Source organism: Chamaea fasciata, unplaced genomic scaffold (genome assembly GCF_029207755.1).
Source record: "Chamaea fasciata isolate MVZ Bird 193981 ecotype frontalis unplaced genomic scaffold, bChaFas1.0.hap1 SCAF_3, whole genome shotgun sequence".
Classification (NCBI taxonomy): Eukaryota; Metazoa; Chordata; class Aves; order Passeriformes; family Sylviidae; genus Chamaea; species Chamaea fasciata.
In genome coordinates this window covers 87,539,139-87,557,215 of record NW_027094088.1, presented here as the reverse complement: position 1 = coordinate 87,557,215, position 18,077 = coordinate 87,539,139, and the positions used below count along the sequence as shown (strand labels likewise).

General features: G+C 34.3%; 1 protein-coding gene and 1 long non-coding RNA gene across 2 annotated transcripts in view; one reads left to right on the top strand and one right to left on the bottom strand.

The window, feature by feature from the left end:
• Window positions 1–18,077, bottom strand: part of EYS (eyes shut homolog) — a 742,046-nt gene that overhangs the window by 317,829 nt on the left and 406,140 nt on the right. The window contains exon 31 of the mRNA XM_066180316.1: window positions 16,324–16,576. Coding sequence (XP_066036413.1) covers window positions 16,324–16,576 — 253 coding nt within the window. The remainder of the gene's footprint in view (window positions 1–16,323; window positions 16,577–18,077) is intronic.
• Window positions 2,624–5,506, top strand: LOC136287221 (uncharacterized). Its single transcript, XR_010720106.1, has 2 exons — window positions 2,624–2,778; window positions 5,155–5,506. It is a non-coding gene; the product is annotated as an uncharacterized lncRNA (long non-coding RNA).

The window sequence follows — 18,077 nt, the reverse complement described above, 5'->3', positions numbered from 1 at the left end:
TACCACACTGGCTAGCTTTTCACTTTACAGCTGAGATACTGTACACTTCTTTGCAAACATTTTCAGACTTAATAAGAATTCAGGAAAAAAGGCAAGTTGTTGTTACTTGGAACTCTCTAATAAAATTCTGAGCCAGTATTTTTAAACTTTGCATTTGTGCTTAGATCACTGTCAGAAATTAGGAAAATCTATAAATTTCTACTGTTTGCTCTATTTTTTCTGTTTAATTTAAGTGTTGAAGCATGAAGGATGAGAAAAAAGTATAGTAATGAGGGCTGGTATCTTGCCTAGGAAAAAAAGTTACTGATGCTTCTTGTTAAGAAAACTGTGCGTCTGTCCAGGAGCCACTCTGCCAGTCACACTCACACACCTGAGCGGGGATGGAGGTGCCTTGGCAGCTACAGCCCCACACTCACACAGTCACACTAGGCTTCTGAGTTGGCTCAAACCCAGGTTTCCCACAGCAGAGTCTCAGATGAACTGGTCTTGGTGCAATAACTAAATAAGAGAAAACCAGCTTGAGCTGGTGCCTGTGAGGAGGAACCCCAGGGATAAAACCCCCTGGGCTTTTATCTTCACACAGTCTAAGCACAGAAAAGTCTGGAATCCTTTGCTCCTGCCGTGTCTCTGAGTGTCCTGTCTCCTGGCCAGGCCACAGGTCCCTAGGCCCTTTGCTGTGCAAAGGGTTAGCAATTCCCGACCTTTTGCTTTGGGGTCCCAGAGCTCAACCTGCAGCTTCTACTGCAGCTGCTCACTAAGATAACGCTTCTCATCAGGACATTCTTTTCTTAAACTAATGCAAAAGTGAAAACAGCTGATAATGAATTATAGTTTGGCTATGTAACCATTTTATAATCAGCTTCATAAACAACCTACAATCACATTTTCAGGGGCAATTTTTCTTCTCCTGTTTTGTCAGAAAAGAGTAACTTTCTAGCATTGTGGTTGGTGTACTTTGAGCCAATATAAAACCAAGGAACATAAAAGACAAAAGGGCAAAATGAAGAAACCAAGAAATCATGTAAGAACTAGGCTGTTCTAATACAAGAATTAAGGACTTAAAAAAACTTGTATCACCAATATGTGCAATTATCTTGTATACATTTAAGTGGAAAAAGCAGAACATCTAGTTTGATTCCATGACATAATGACATTGTCAATAGGTTTTGCTAATGAACAGATAAATCCTTATTCAGAAAAAAGCAAACAAAACTCTTGGACCATCCAGACAATAGATGTACATGTGTTTGATTAATCTAGAGAATTTTTTTTCAAAGAATAATGCTAAAATCTCATCCAAATTTCACAAAAAACTCCAGGACTACTAAATATAGTTTTTAACCATTGTAACATCTGAAATCCAATGTCTAGCAAATAACAGAGTTTAAGGTTCTAATAAGTATTTTCTTGATGGGCCTTCTTTTTTTTTTTTTTTTTGTCTTTATAATGGAAATATTAGAAGACCAAATGTTAATTTGCAAAAAAAGCAATTACTGATCAGTCTGATCTCTCATGTTAGATGCAGCAATTTTAGAATATGTGGTAGGTGTGACATGAAGTGATCTGTAAGATTAGATGTTTCATTGTTGTAGACTCAGGTTGTATATTTGGAGTTTAATTGAAATGGTGCTTCCACTTAAAAATAATTTTGCTCATGAATAAAATAAAAGCCAATGTGATTAATTAATTTAAATGCTATTGTAACTTTCTGAGAAAGGGCAGGCAAGTTTCTATTTGATTACTGCAGTGTGGGGGGTTTGTTTGCTTGAATTTAATTTTTACATTTAGAAGCATGCATTATCAGGCTGAGGTAAAGCCTGTTAATCTAATTTCATGTAAAATGTCAAGACACTAAGAGCAAAAGGAATAGGGAAAGTCCCACAATATTCAAAGGCAGTTTATTCTGAAATAACACTCAATGTAACTCCTTGGTTTTCTCCATCTAATTTCAAAGGTTTTATCTCACAGTATCAGAAATTCTGACTAGGATCTGAAGGTGGAAAACTCAAAGTTGAGTCCTGATGAAGCATTTAAGAATCTGCCAATTTTAAGTCCTTTAAAGGCACTGCTGCAAAACTGAGGCAGTGGAAATGGCTGTACCCACACAGCAACTTGCTGTGTTGATGAGTAGAACTCTATGCAGTTTGTTACACCAACAAACTTCTTTACAGAAAGAAGCATAATTTCTCGTCAAATCTGACCTTAAAAATAACATTTATGAAACGCACACATTATAATGATTGTTAATATAAAGTTATCATCTGTTGCCAAATGGAAAATGCTATTTCAAAGTTTAGTTACTATTTATTTCTAAGTTTGAACCTTACAGTTTAAATGAATCAAAAATTGACAAATTGTAGAGCACATTAGAATATTTTCCCCTTGAAACACTCCGCTGTTTTTCTTTTGAGTCTGCTGGGGCTTTCAATTCTGAAATCAAATCTCACCTCATCATCTATCATCTCCTGGGAAACAAAAACATGTTGACCTTACCTCCCACTGCTTAGAAGGATGAGTCATTTATTTGCTTCATTTCCACAGATGAAATGCACCTGCGTAAGCAGTTGCTTACATTTTATAGGCCAATGCCCAGCAAATTACATTCCCAGGATTACCCTATGCATTAGGCAAACCTTTCAGTACTTGAGAAATTTCTATTGCTTTTCTTGTCACTCTTACTATGCTTTTTCTTTATGCAGATCTGAATGAAATAGTTACCAGTAGTAACCCAATCAAGCTTATATCATACTTGCTTCATAAAGGCATTTTTACTAATTGGTAAGTGAAAGTTGCATAAAATAGTATCTGTAACTATAAAAACAAAGTAGCTTTTAAAGTAAGGTGTTATCTAAAAGCAAAGATTTGGAAAAAAGTGTTTAGAAGTTTTATAATGAACTTGTTGATTATACTTTGCAATCTCATCAAGGTAATGTTCTATTAGTATAACTAAAGTTATTTTACTGCAGTAAATGTTGGTATTGAAATGTTTCATTTGAAATAAGTAAAGAGCAGTGATTAACCATCCATTATAAATGTAGCAGATTAAGCTTAATAGCTCTAAAACATATGGAACAACGTTTATAGTGCTGGAGTTCAGTGAAAGGGTTATTTAAACAGCTTTTACAAATTAAGTCTGAGAACATCTGTATCATTTATGTGACCCACACTTGCTTACCCTGCAAAGAGGGCATGATACTTTTAGCAGTTGCTGTAGCAATAACAGTAATGATTTTTAAGTAGTAAAGAAGGTGCTTCAGTAAAAATAACTCAAAATAACTTTATCAAATGATAACTCAATGAAACTTTATTTGCACCTTTTTTGGTTTTCCTAAATAAAAAATACATTTAATAAAGACAATTTTTAGTCAAACACACTAAGGCCTTGAAAAAATGTATGTATCACTGATATATAATATATAAAGAAAGTATCTACATTTTAAGAAAGAAATACTCATACAGCCTACAAAGATTTTAAAATTGGTGTAGAAAACATTCAGCTAGCTGAGGCACAGATTCTGCAACTTGCATACAGTAAAATCAAGTTCATGACAGGAAGCATTATGCCCATTATCAAATGTTTGTAGGACTGTACACAGAACTTGCTTTCTTATGAAATCCATACCTAGAGAAACATGGATATTTGTAGATATTTATATGTCATAACACTGAGGATAAAAAAAAAAATGCCCTGCCTTTCAGATGAGAATTCTGCTAATGGCGTTGGAGCAGTACCTTATTGTTAACACTGGAGCACAAGTAAACATTGCTTATATTTGGTGTTAGGGATATGTTCCAGAACAAAACAAGCACAGACAACTAAACCAAGAAACCTAAATATAAAATTAAAAATACCCCCAATTAATGAGTGCAACATCAGCCTTAGGTGGATGCACCAATAAACTTTTTATGTTTGCTATATAGGAGACTCCCAGGAAAAAAAAAGTCACTCTTGGAACCTTATTTATTTACTAGATGGGAACGGGCAAGTTTAAAAGAATATTATAAATAACCAGAACAATTAAAATAAGTACTTTTTTTTTTTACTTGTACCTTTGAGAAATGTTTTATTCATCTATTCAATGGAAGTCTCACATGCACACAGTTGTACCATTTATGTTCAAATCTAAAAAAATATTTTAGTGAAATCAACTGGTTACAAAGAAATATAATTGTAAAATGTAAGAGACTTAACTGCAACATTATTTACAGTTGAGAAAGAGCAGATCATAATATGTACATGCTTTTCTCTCGTTGCCAAGCCTTTACTGACTCTTGTACTAGTGCTGATGAAATAGGTTCAAGCTAGCAGTTACTGACATAAATTTTGAAATATATATTGTAATAATTATTTTTTAGATGTCTGAAATATTTCATATTATGATAAAGAAATGAGGTCCTAGATATCTTAAGAAAAAATGCAAAGGACATGAGGTGTTACTGCACTAAAGGCATGGCCCAGTTTACATTTATCTGTTGATGTTTCCAACATTCCTTTTACAGTTACACAGCACAAATTAGCAACACAATTATCTAAAAAGTAAGATCTCCAAAATTCAGGAGAAATATGGTACTGTAACTGTACAAACTGAAAAGATGAAAAGAACTCTTTTCAGAAGTTGGGATGCTGGAGTTTGCAATGTTTTGTAAGACTTCAAAATTCATAAATGTGTTAAGATGCCCCAAAGCACAAATTTCATCTCAAAAGATGGAAAGTAACAGCATTTCATTTTATGAAAATTCAGGAATTTCTGGGTCCCAAGATGTCTAAACAATGTGTTTGTTCAAGTGCTTCACTGTGCTGTTGTGTCAGACATGTTAGTATGCTTTCTAAAAGAATAGGAAACAGAAAAGACATGATGTTAAACTAGAAGGGTGTCTACAGCCATTTCTTTCCCATGGTCTCAAAGACCTCTCCTGTGACCCCATATCGTGGGGTGACTTTACTATGCTTGTATCCCCAAATTGTCTGTTCTGTTTACTCTGGATATTAAGTTCTGCTCCTTTAAGATTGGTTCTGAGAGCGAAGGAAGGGAAAAAAGAAGCGCTCAGTTTGTTTGCAGAAACTGCTCTCACTCCCCCATGTTCTGCTCCTGGACTGAGTTTATGGACGGATAGAAGGAGAGAGATCTTATTTGCTTTTATTTTTTTGTCTAGCTGAGGCAGAGAAGTTCCCCGGACTGGTTTGTTTTTGTTTTGTTTTGTTTTGTTTTTGTTTTGTTTTTGTTTTGTTTTGTTTTTCTTTTTTTCTTGGAACTGTTTAAACCTGTTCTGGACTGGAAACCCAGAGAACACCCGGAACTCACACCTGCAGCCCACTGGGGCCCAGGTCAGCATTTTCCAGCACCGGAGGGACTGACAAGAGACTGGGAGAGCTAAGCTAACCCATGGCAAGGACTTTCTCAATTTTGCCATCTCTCTTCAGAGTAGCAAGACGTTTTGCTTTCTGATATTATCAATTTTTTATGCTTGTGAACACTTTGCTTATTGAATAAACCAGTTTTTTCCACTTTTTCTCTAAGGAAATTTTTTTCCTGAACCAGTTGGGAGGAGGGGCCACTTGTATTCACTTTCTAGAGGGACCCTGTTCCTAGGTTTCCTCCCAAATTTGCCCTAAACCACAATACCCCAGAAATAATTTGGGGAAGTAGGCCAGAGTAGGCAGACAAATGTAAACCTAAAGGTGACAAAGCAGACATTGTGTTTCATTCTTAACCAAAATTCAACACGCAGTTTCCATGCCAGTAGTGCCAATTCCTGATCTTCTGTTCATGGAAAAATACCTGAAAAAAATTATCTTAATGATTATCTAATATACACTTTGCCTGTAGAAGCAGATCAAGTAAAATACAGTGAACTTACACTGAAGTGCTCCATACACAATGTTGGCATAACTTTCACTGAATACTGTGATTGGAGGATTCAGGTGGTTTTAACCAGGAGTTGGCAATTTTAATACATATAACATGCTGTTAATATGAACAATCTAAATCTTAAAAAAGTTTGAAGGCTGAATTTCTAACCAAGCGATTCTTATATTTTTATTTATGTGAGCTACTGAGGTTCATTTCCTGGACTATTGACCATATAGGAATGTAAATTCTGAAATTTCGCCAAGTCCTTGTCCTCATATATTGTTTCATAAAACTCCTGAAGCTACTATGCTTAAGTAAATGGAAGATAAATAACAGAGTTTAGCAGTTCTTTATTTGATCCTGAAAAAGTCTATTCAATGTGGAAAAAAATCCAGTGAGGTTACAGGGAAAAAAATCTCCCATATCTAAGGAATTTTAGATGAGTCAGTACTATAGAACTTGGCTTTATTTTTCAGTCTTGAACAGGAGCCTATCTTTCAACATGATGGCTGTCCAGTAGTCTTAAATAAAAGCTTTAAGATTTAATGGTTCACAATTTTAGAGGTGGTCAGGATTATAACTTAGCACCAGAAAATTTTTGATAGATACTCTATATCCTTTATACATTTGAGGTTAAGGAAAAAGGTGTATTATATAAAGCAAGAAACTGCTAGAAGAAAAAATTAACATATCTTAGAAGGGTTAACTTAAGAAATAAGTAGAATAATAGACCTATCTGCTTCAATACATGATAAGGAAAAAATTTAAACCCCTTCATTTCTTTCCTCCTACAGCTTTTTGATATAGGCCTATGAAAAAATAAGTAGAGCAAATAAAGTCCATTTCTAATCCTGATAATGAAGTTCTTAATTTGCATTCTTTAATGTTGAAATTCAAGATTTTTAATTTCAAAGTACTAAAATAAATTCAATAAAAACCAAATATTTTTTGGCCTAAAAGAATCACATGTGTTGTAAACACATTAACATAAATCTAATCAACATGTAAAGCTTGTTTACCAGATGTCATAAAAGCCACAGCTAAAAGCTACAATTGAGTGTCTAAACAGACAGTGATTCTCCCTCTTCTAATTATTATGAGGACTCATGGAGAGAGAGGTGTGCCAATGAGATGCAATGCATCTTGGAAGAGTTCTATGTTTTTGGAGGCTGATGGTCATTCAGATTTGGAAGTCGTGATATTTCTAAAGGTCTGAAACATACTCTACTTAAATGAAAAGGGTTTGCAGAAGCCACAGAAGCCACAAACACCAGAATAACCGAAACATCTGATGCCATGGTTAAATTTCAGAGGGAATAATAGAGCATTACATAACAGGACGTATGAAACATGCCCTTCAGAATAAGAAACATGCAGCAGATTGTCCAGTATCAGTCTATTCTTCTCTCTTCAGCAGGGAAAAGAAATTGTATACCAGATAGCTCTTACCCCTCATATCACAGATACAAACAGTCATGCTGATGTTAATTCTTAAAAGAATGTTTAAGATATCTCATTTTTTATATTGAGTCATATAAAAAAAATCTGTATTATCTTCCATACCACTAATAATTGTCCGTCTTTTGTTTAAAATTCCCTCAGTGTGCTTCTGTTAAATTATAAAAGCAATTAAATACCTCTCACCAATAAAAACCCTATTATTTTTACTAATTACAAAGATAAACATATTCAAAATAATCCATTAAAATTGATGATTTTCAAGTGGTCTTTGGAATCCAGAGAGGTCCCAGTTAATTGTAAGCTAGAAAATGTTGTCGTGGTTTTCAAGGAGGACCCTGGTAACTACAGGCCTGTCAGTCTCATTTCAATGCCCACTAAAATCATGGAAAATACAATTCTGGGAAGTATTGAAGAACACCTGGAGGGCAGCACAGTCATCAGGCACAGCCTGCACAGTGTCATGAACAGGCAGTCCTGCTTATCAGACTTGATTTCTTTCTACAACAGGATAACTCACCTAGTTATCGAGGGAAGCCATTAGGTGTGATCTTTTTGGGACTTCAGCAAAACTTTTCACACTGTCCCTCACAATATCCTTCTGGACCAAATATCCAGGATTCAGCTGGTTAACTGTGTTGTGCCATGGATGAGAAACTGACTCCAGGATTTAAAGACAATGCTACCCATTGTCTTCCATGCTACCCATGGAAGCACAACACTGGGACAGAATTGCTGTTTAGTGTAAAGAAAAATATTCTGAGTCTTTCATTCCTATCATGAAAGACTGGATAAGAACTCATATTTCTTAGGTGACTATCTTCAGTATATTTTATCCCCTCCAAACTTTCCTGACTTAATTATTATGATACTAAATTAATTATGAATAGCAAATAGTTCTAAATGATCATTCTCAAATTATTATTTTAGTGTAAAACCTGCTTGTGATACACACAATGACTGAACTGCCATATGATTTAGTGTTTGAGATACTTTAAACTGCAACTTTTCTTTGGTATTTGAATATATGACGGTTTGCTATAATGCAAATCATGATGTAAGTAAAGATTAACAGCCTTGCATCTGTCCAGCCTGGAAGCAAAAAAATAAACTTTTACAATAAATCATGCCAAGATAGGCTAAATAACTTTTTTCTTTAGCCCACAAAACAGAAAATAGTGACTGAAAAGCTGTAAAGTACAAACTTCAGATGGAGAGCAGCCTATTCCAGCTAATAGGAACAACAAAACATTTTTAATTTGGTATATTCTTGATCTATTTAGATATGCAGAATAGGCATAGCCTTTTTCTTCTGCAAACAGGCACTTAGCAACTGCTTAGTTATACACAAATGGACAGTGTTAGGAACAGTCATTTAAAGGTATTTAAGGCACCTCTAATTTCTGAAGCAGGGCTAAGACAACAGACTTGAGAGAAATTGCTCCAGCTCCACATTGTGTACTTACTAATAATGAAAAATGTGTTGTGCCCTTCCTTTTGAAAAGAAGAAAAAAGCTGTGGATGAAAAATTGCTGGGAGGCCAAGCCAAGTGGCAGGGCATCTTACTGTTAATCAGGCACAATTATCTCAAGAGTATTGAGTAATCAGTTTAATCTCTATGACAATTTGACCCAAGTGACATCAAAAGAAAAAATAGGATTGCCTTATGAAGTCATTTTGTGTTTTCCATAACTGCACATAAAGATTTACTGGCTACCTGAAATAACACTAACCCACTGGTCAAAGGTCTGAGGTGCAGAAGCCACTGTTGATTACAACTCCACAAGTCTGTTAAAATTTGAGGTAATGAGAGGGAAAAATGGTGAGGCAACATGACACACTGTAGTAGGGCCACTGCTTTGCTCTTGAGAAGGTATTATGTCTTGCTTCCACCAGGGTAAATATGGAAAGTTAAAGACTGATACATTGACAGAAGCTGAGGGATACCCAGGAAGAGTACAAGCACCTTATTTTTCTTCAGACAAATAATATGTACTATTTCAAGTCTGGTTCCTAAACATGTCATCCTGAATATCCTATCTCCTGTTACCTCACCGTGTATACATTTGTTTGGTCTTGTCCTGACCGTACAATGTTCTCCATCCATCTATGTCAAACATCCTACAACTCCCTTCATTGCAAACACATATCACAGCATTTTGGAAGATTTAGTTTTTTTCCTTCTTTTATTTTCCAAAGCACTCTGGACTCTTTACATCTGTGCAGATATGACTGATCTGAGAACAAAATGAGACTTACTGCTAATGGTTAGCCAACAATTCCTCTATTTACTGAAATGTCCATGTAAGCAGAGATCTCAACCAAAGGAAATTTTTTTTTTTTTTTGGGGTGTGTGTGTGTGTGTGTGTGGGTGTGTGTGTGTGTGTGTTTCTGAGCAGGAATTCACATTATTTAACCTTCAGTACAGGTTAAGTTTACTAAGATTTTGAACAATGTTTTTCAATTACTGGACTAGGGACCTTGCACTAGAATCCAGCTGCAACCCTGCTATCGTACTCCTCTCTTCAGTTCAGATCCTAGATATTATCAGAGCTTACCACTGCTGGTGAGCAGTTACTTGCTCAAGGGAATCATACAGGAACCTCTCTACTTCCTCAACTAAACTGAAGGAAAAGCTGAACTGACAGGGTTCACACTTCCTGAATGCTGCTAAATCATACCTAAGGATTATTTAACTCCAGGGAATGTAATAGTATCATTGAGGAGCAATCTGTGCATTTGGGATACTTTTCATATTATACCCAATAATAGGTTTTTCAAAAAAGTAACAAGAGAAAGACTTACTCAGGGGTTCTCATGACTATAAAATCTCTTGTTATTTTAAACTGCAGAAGTTGATCTATCTAATTTATTTTGAATACAATCAAAATAATGTTTAAGAGCAAAGCATAATGAATTCAGTAATTGCACTAACTGCTCCAAAATGTAAATGCAAAGTGTGACCTGTGTCGAACACCTCATATCTTTTATTTGCTATTCTTCAAAGAAAAGTAATCCTAATCATTTTAGGCTCCTCAGAAGCCACTACTCAAATATTTTAAGATTTTCAAACCAGTACACTTGCTATGCTGATGAATGTTAGCCCACATGCTATAAGAGTTCGATTCGTTCAAAAATCTACAAAATAAATCAATCTCAACATAGAATGCTGATAGTATTCAAAAAATAAGGAAAATATTTTGAGTTACTGGAAAAACAGTAATTTCCCTAACCCAGAAATACTTGTACTAGTAAACGTACCTTTTTGCTGTTTTGTGTTTTTGTTTGGTTTTTTTTTTCCAATCGTATGGAATTTAACTATGCCTGTAGGAAGTTTCTTAGAGTACTATTTTTCAAAGACAGAAGATGCTATTGAGGATTTTTCTGTTCCAGGAGTAAGTCATGCTCATAGATCTCACTGGCTTTGAATCTCTAAATGACACGAGATACTGACTGGCATAAATCCTGTTCTCAAAACACCTCATTTAAGAAACTCAACATCTGCTATAACTGGCAGGTATGCCAACAGTTTTATTCCCAATATCACGATTTTTCTCCTTTAAAGTAGCTGGAAATATCAAGCACAATGAATTTCTGTGCAGATGGACACTGCAAAGCCTAGAAGACATTTAAATATTACTAGAACCCTTTTGATTAGAAAATAGAAGATATTTGTCAGCTCAAAAGGAAATTTAAATTATTTTGATACAGAAATCTAGAAAATATCAAATTATGTATAGTTTTTAAATGAAAGGTTTCATTTCTTTTTCTTTTTTTTTTTGTGACAGCCATTTACATAGGATTCCCACAGCTTTTCCTATATACTTGGCTTGCTTAGAACTCTGAGCACAAAGCAATCACAGTAAAAAATACACTTAAAAGTCAGAGACTATCAAAATGCAGGACAGCATGTTGCACTTAAGTAAAACCAGAAGTAGGCCAGGCTTGCAACTACTCTTCTAGGTCTTTTTTTATCAGAACTCTAGGGAAAATGACTGCTTGTGAAAGAGGTCTGGAAAGTTACCAAGTTCAAGCTTCTAGCAGTTACAAATGTAGTTCAAATAATGGATCAGTGTTCAAAGCACTCACTTTGCATGAAATTCCATGTTAACCTACATAGTTAGTAACTTCACTATGTCAAAAGTAATTACCTTCTTGATGTAGCTGATATAATGCCGTATGTTTAAAAACAGCACATGATTACAGATATTGAGAATGGGGAAATTACAATGGAATGAATAGTAAGTAATATGTCTGGCAAAATGATAAAAGACAAAGCTTAAAGGAATAACGAGAATGATGACAAATCCAGTGAACATAACATAAAAAATTCAATATGATAAAGCAGGAGTAGGAGTCAAAGGCATCATGTAGTTTTAACATTTTTCAGAAACCAAGACTATACTGCTGTAATTGAATAGAATTTGGTTAAGGAGAAATCTGAAAAAAATTACATCATAAAGAAAAAACAGTGTGTAACACTCAAAACCCTGAATTTTGCCTTCTGCTAGGAGCATTTATCCAATAATATAATCAAAACTGGAATTTTTTCAGAGCAAGATTTTAAACAACACTGAACATGAAGAGCTTTGTAGTAATGTACCAGTTTGATTATCAGTAATATGTTCAGAACATATTTCATATATTAGACAGTCTTAAAGGAGATAATGAAATATTAAAAACAGGCAGTGAAAGTAGGTGACTCAACAGAGGGATGAAAATCTACTTCATTAAAGTATTTGTTTAATGTATGTTTTCCTCCATAATTAATAGAAGTAAATCCAGCTAGCTGCGGTGTAGTAGCAGATGTGTTGTTAACATTCATATTTGGTTCCACCAGGTTTTGTCTTTCAAATGTCTTTTTGAGCTCCACGATCCACATATATTACACAAACAGAAAAGTCAAAACAATATTCAATACCTTAGCCAAACCAAAAGTACAAAGAAGCAAAATGGTATATACTAAGGAAAGGAGAAAAGTTTGTATTCTATCTCAGAACAGACATTTAAAGCAGATGTTGCAATTTTTCTTCATTTATTAGTTTATACAGGTTAATTAATGGATAGCTACAGGTGAGATGAATTCCACTTGTTGCCTTGGTGACTAACTAGATACTTGCATAGAAGTAAATTCTAAGAGTCTTTATTTACAGTGTCTGAAAGGCAATTCTGTCCTAACCATTACAGGGCACCACAGAATCCCGGAATAACTGATGTTTGAAGGGACCTCTGAAGTTTATCTAATTTAACCTCACCTGCTCACAGTAGGGTAAGCTACAACAGGTTTCTCAGGACATTGTCCAGTTCAATTCTAAATATCTCCAAGGCTGGAAACTTCAATCTCTTCAGACCACCTGTTTCAATGCTTGGCTACCAGAACAGTAAAAATAAAAAAAGAAAAAGAGGGAAAGAGAGGAAGGAGGGAGAGGAAAGAGAGGAAGGAAAGAGAGGAAGGAAAGAGAGGAAGGAAAGTTTCCTGCATTAAATTTGTGTCAATTGTTGCTTATTGAGCAATTACTTGCTGGTAGAGCATGGGAAATTGAAAAAGTCATACAGAACTTTGCAGAGTGCTAACAGACATGATTGAGAACTTAGATCATCCCCTCTGGTCACATGAAAATATTTCTATAATGACTATTTTTTCTAAGAAAAAATGTATTTACAAAACATTTACCACAAGCAATGACATGACAGTGGAAAAGCACACCTGGAGACCAGATCAAAAAATATATTTTTCTGCCAGCTACATGCCATCTTTCATAGTCCTCTTCTAGAGGTCCCTGCTACTCTAAGCTATCTTAGAACTTGCTGTAAAGTATCCACTGATTGTCAAATGAGAATAACAACTCTAAAATATATGAAAAGTACATAGTACCCATTTTCAGAGAGTGCAAATCTGGGTGTGTCATCATTATTTTTTCTCAAGTTCTAGTAACACAGGTTATTAATAAATACACTAAATCTGTAAGTATTGAAGAGTACATCAGGCTTAACAGCTTGACACATTTCTACTAGTATGGATACACCAGCGTATTAAAGATCTTACTCATCCAAGAGCATTTCTCACTTAGCTTTTTAATAGCTTTATGTCTTCTAATAAAAAAAAAAAAAACCCATAGATTTGTTTCTGCATACACATAAGTGCAGCTATTACTTTTGGGGATGCATTATTGTTTCTTATCTATTTTTTTCCACTATAAACCCCAATCAAACTAACAAAATCCCCAAAACAACAACAACAAAAACCCCAAACAAAAATTTCTTTTAGGTCATATCTTGATCAGTTGGAAATCCACAGTAGTATGCTCAGACAACCTGACCTCTTGACTACAGGCATAGTATCACGAGGCAGTTCTGGCAGTATGAATTTGATCTGTGTATTTATGTATGCATACTGAGAATGAAATCTACGTAGACAAGCATTCACAGGTAAACAACTGTATTCTATACCCCATAAAAATGTTTTATTTGTCTTTTGGCTCCCTTATACATATCTTTCCTGGTCTAGAATACATTTTTCCCCCTAAGTGATTTAAATCAATGATATAAAAATCTTTTACCCAACACAAGCCCTCAAGCAAAGAATGAAAACCAAAAAACAAACAAAAAAAACCCCCCTCTCCTTGCCTTTATAGGTATTCGTTCTGTTTTATAAAAATATAGTATAAAACTGTAGATCAAACCAATCAATATTCCCTAATACTTAATTTCAGAAATCTGACGTTCTCCTGTGTCCTTTTAATTCCCTGAATTGATTTCTGAAATGTTGTAATGTTCTAAAGTACTGCTTTTAGAAAATGAGACCATCGTTTGCTTCATATTGGAATGAGAATTGGGAAGTTAATTGTACTACATACAAAAAATTTTTATCTCAAGAGATATAAATTTTTCTCAGTACCTATTTTACCTTAAAAAATGTTGATTATACTTATATACTACAACCATAGAGAGATCTCCTGAGTTTATACATAAATATGATGAAAGGGACACCTGAAATCCTGAAAAGGCTATTGCAGTGAGGTGAAACTGTTCAGTTGCTGATCTCCTGTCAGCATTATAGCAGCCTCCAACCTGCTTCTATACTGATCTAGCAGCCTGTGTGGCAGAATGTGAAGAATAGCCATCTGTGTCAGGTATGGCAGCAGGTGCCCTATCAGCTGCTGCTGGATGACAATCAATCTCTTCCAAGCACCTGGCAACTTTGACAGACACTTTTAGCTTTGTATAAAAACACTCCACCACCTCAAAAAAGTTCCCTGAAATATAATTGAGAAACTGAACAGAACACCAGCTGATAAAGGCCAGAACCTACTCCACAGCAGATGTACAGTAAAGTCTAGGTAACAGGGCTTACTCATGAGTTCTTTATCATGCACAGCAGTCATTTGTTTCAGTACAGTATTATTAATATACTTGTATAAGGCAGAACTTGAAGTAGGATAAGAGGTATGTAAAAATAAATGGTAAGTCATTAAAATTTTACAAATTTCTGTTTACATAGATGTGACTTGTGTCATTAAAACCAAGTGGAATACCTCATTATTAGGGGATTCAAACAATGACAGCTTTTCAGTGTATCCATAAATAACTCTATACCTCAAGTTTTTGCAGGAAGAAGATATACATAAGAACACTTGATCAGATTGTTTTAAAAATATTTTAAGAGACTCACCTACATTTATGAATATATGTGTTTTGAACTCAGAGCTACTATTAACTATGTTGGTGAAAAGTAGTTCTTGAGATACACTACTCAGCTGAATGTTTCAGAAAGTACCCTGACTTAATGAATGATAGACCTCCTTGTCTGGATCATGCAGTTTTGTCTCCAGTAGCAGTTGAATTTCCTCTGTTTTCCACTGTTTAATAGTAGCTAATCATTTTGTCAAGTTTATATTTTTCTCTTTAAAGAACATAAGTGATGAAGATGATGATTATAAAGAGACGGTCTTTGAAGAAAAATAGACAATATCAATTAAAAAATGGAAGATGAGTATAGGATTCTTGTGAAGGAAAAGGCAGAACAAGCAGTTCAGTCAATCAATCAATCCCAACAGAATACTGTGTACCAAAACCCAACATGCTCTAAAACTATTTTACCCAAATTTAAAAAAAAACAAAACCAAAAACCAAATCACAAAACAAAACAAAATCAAAACAAGAAAAAACCCAACCAAACAAAAACTTTCACCAAAACAAAAAAAGAAACCCCCATTGAAACAACAAAAAAGGAGTCATATTATTTTTATAGAAGTAATCACTTTGAAGAGGTATATAATCAAAAAAATTCTCAAACTATCTGTAAAGAGAGTGCCTGATACACACTACATGTACAATACTATTTTTAGTAAAATGAAGAGGCCACTATGAAGGTAAAAAATGTTGTACTTCTGTGACTTTTGACTTTTTTGCAAATGTCTTTTAAAATAACAGGATAGGCAATTTTTTGGCTTCCCAAAAACATTACTACAAACATTTAGAATGGTAGAGACTTTGAGAGGTTTGTCCAATATATTTTTAGCCAAAAATATCTAGTTGCAGAGACAAAGAAACACTCAGAAAACACGTGAACTAGGAAAAAAGAATCAAAGTCCCCATGGAATAAGAGAAATTATCTTTCTCTCCTGCTGACTACCAAGGAAGAAGGGAGGATTGGCATTAGAATCAGAGATAACTGAACACAATATGAAGCATATAAAGTTGTACACTGGAAAACTGAAAACCCAGCTAAGAGAAAACAGAGTTTTCCTTAATGGATGTGAAAGATGCTGGAAAAAATTAGTTTGAGAGAAAAAAGAAGTTTTACAGTTACATATAAATGCAATTAAGAAAGGATGTTGGAATAAATAAAAAAAAAATAGAGGGGAATAAATTAAAAATTTAAAAATCCCTTATTAATAATTAATAAATAAATAATTAAAATTATTATATTTCCAATATTCTTACCATTTTAGAAGAATCAAAAAGAAAAAAAAATATATATATGCGCTTCTCAAAAGCTCTTTCTACTCACCTTGGGACACCTCTCCTGTATGAAAATCAGGAGAAACATGTTTAGACCAAAGTTCCACAGACGCAGTCAGCACTGATGGAAGGTCATTGTCTAAAATTTCAGCAGGAAACCCTTCAGCCACTCCAGTGACAATTTTCTTGCTTTGGGGCATGGTAGGTAAACAGGTGATATTGTTTATTCCATCAACACAAAGAAACCCAGTGGAGCAGGAGTGTAGAAGACAATCATTGTAATTAAGCTCACAGCTTCGTCCCTGAAAGAGAGTTTTCAAAAAAACACCATTTTTAAAAGGCAATTTACATTTTATAGTGACATTAGTTACAATTATTGCTTTCTTTTGATTCTAAAATATTGTTTGCTTATACTAAGCTGTTTACACTTTCAAAAGGAAATATCATGTGGAAAATATTCCTTAACTAATTTAATAGTATAGTTGTATATTTTCAAATTGAACTAAGTGAAATTTTGACTGTGATTATCAATTAAATTAATTTCCCTACAGTCTTGTAATTGTCAAATATTAAAGACAATATTGTTACCAGTAATAAAAATGTGTTAAAATAATGATTTTCAGTTAGTATGTAGGTTTACAAAAGACTTTTAACAGTGGACTTAGCTGTCTAAAAACCTATTACTTGCTCTGACTTGCAAGCTAATGTTCTTTCCTTTTGTACATTGCAGTCCATTGTTTGTCTGTTGTTACCAAATCTTCACACAGCTCCCTGTTAATACCTTGCATTCACAGATAACACTTAGAAAAGAAAAAATACAGTGGCACTCTCAAATTGGACCAGGCCCATTTTCTATTTTTTATCAAGAGTAACAATTCATGGGAAGTCTTAAAATCCTCCCTAGTAATAAAGTAAAAATGTTCATATTCAGTGGTCTGTAAAAAAGGCAAGGAAATAATTATGTGAATTAAATGAATTCTTGAGGAGTCAAGCCTGGGTTCGTTTTATTTTCACTTCTGTTGCAATGAACTAATAGGCTACGTGAAGAGAGACAACGAACAGCTATCCTAAAAGGGTACTTCATATTTGGATAACTATTTAAGATATGCACACTGTCATCCCTGAAGACATACATTTATGACAACATATCATCACGATATAATTTCTGACTGAATCTTCTCCTGCAGCTGGGGCACGTGTAAAAAAATCCAAGCCTTCTCTAAAAATCAAGAAGGATGTGTTCATTACAAACTTTCTTTCAGACAAATACTTAAATAGTCTTTCATGCCTACCTGGCTAACTATTCACACAGAACCTGGGACAACTTACATTTTCCAAGATCTCTGTCAACTCTATTATATTAATTTATGATATTAAGAAACAACAGGAAGGACAAGAGAGAGAGAGAGGAAGAAATGTAGACATGAAAACTGAAATTATGTTTTTTATAAGTAGTTTAAATTATTCAGATTTTAAAACAGAAGAGATTGAATTGATGGGTTTTGAGTGATTTAGATACATTCATGGTTGTTTCAATCAACTTCTTAATTTGTTTTGGCAAGCAGATGAGCTATCTGGTAAATTCATGGCATCTTATAAAATCACTCACTGTATCCGTATTCTAAAGCACAAAGGAACAACAGGCCAATTAATATGTCAGATTCAATGCATTTCTTCCTTGCTCTTTTCTAATTCCACACATAGAACAAATGATCAGTTTGAGCAAGCTCATAATCGTTCTTAATCCTATAAAACTTATGTTTCATTCTGACTTTCCTGTGACAGATTAGTACATTTTTATGA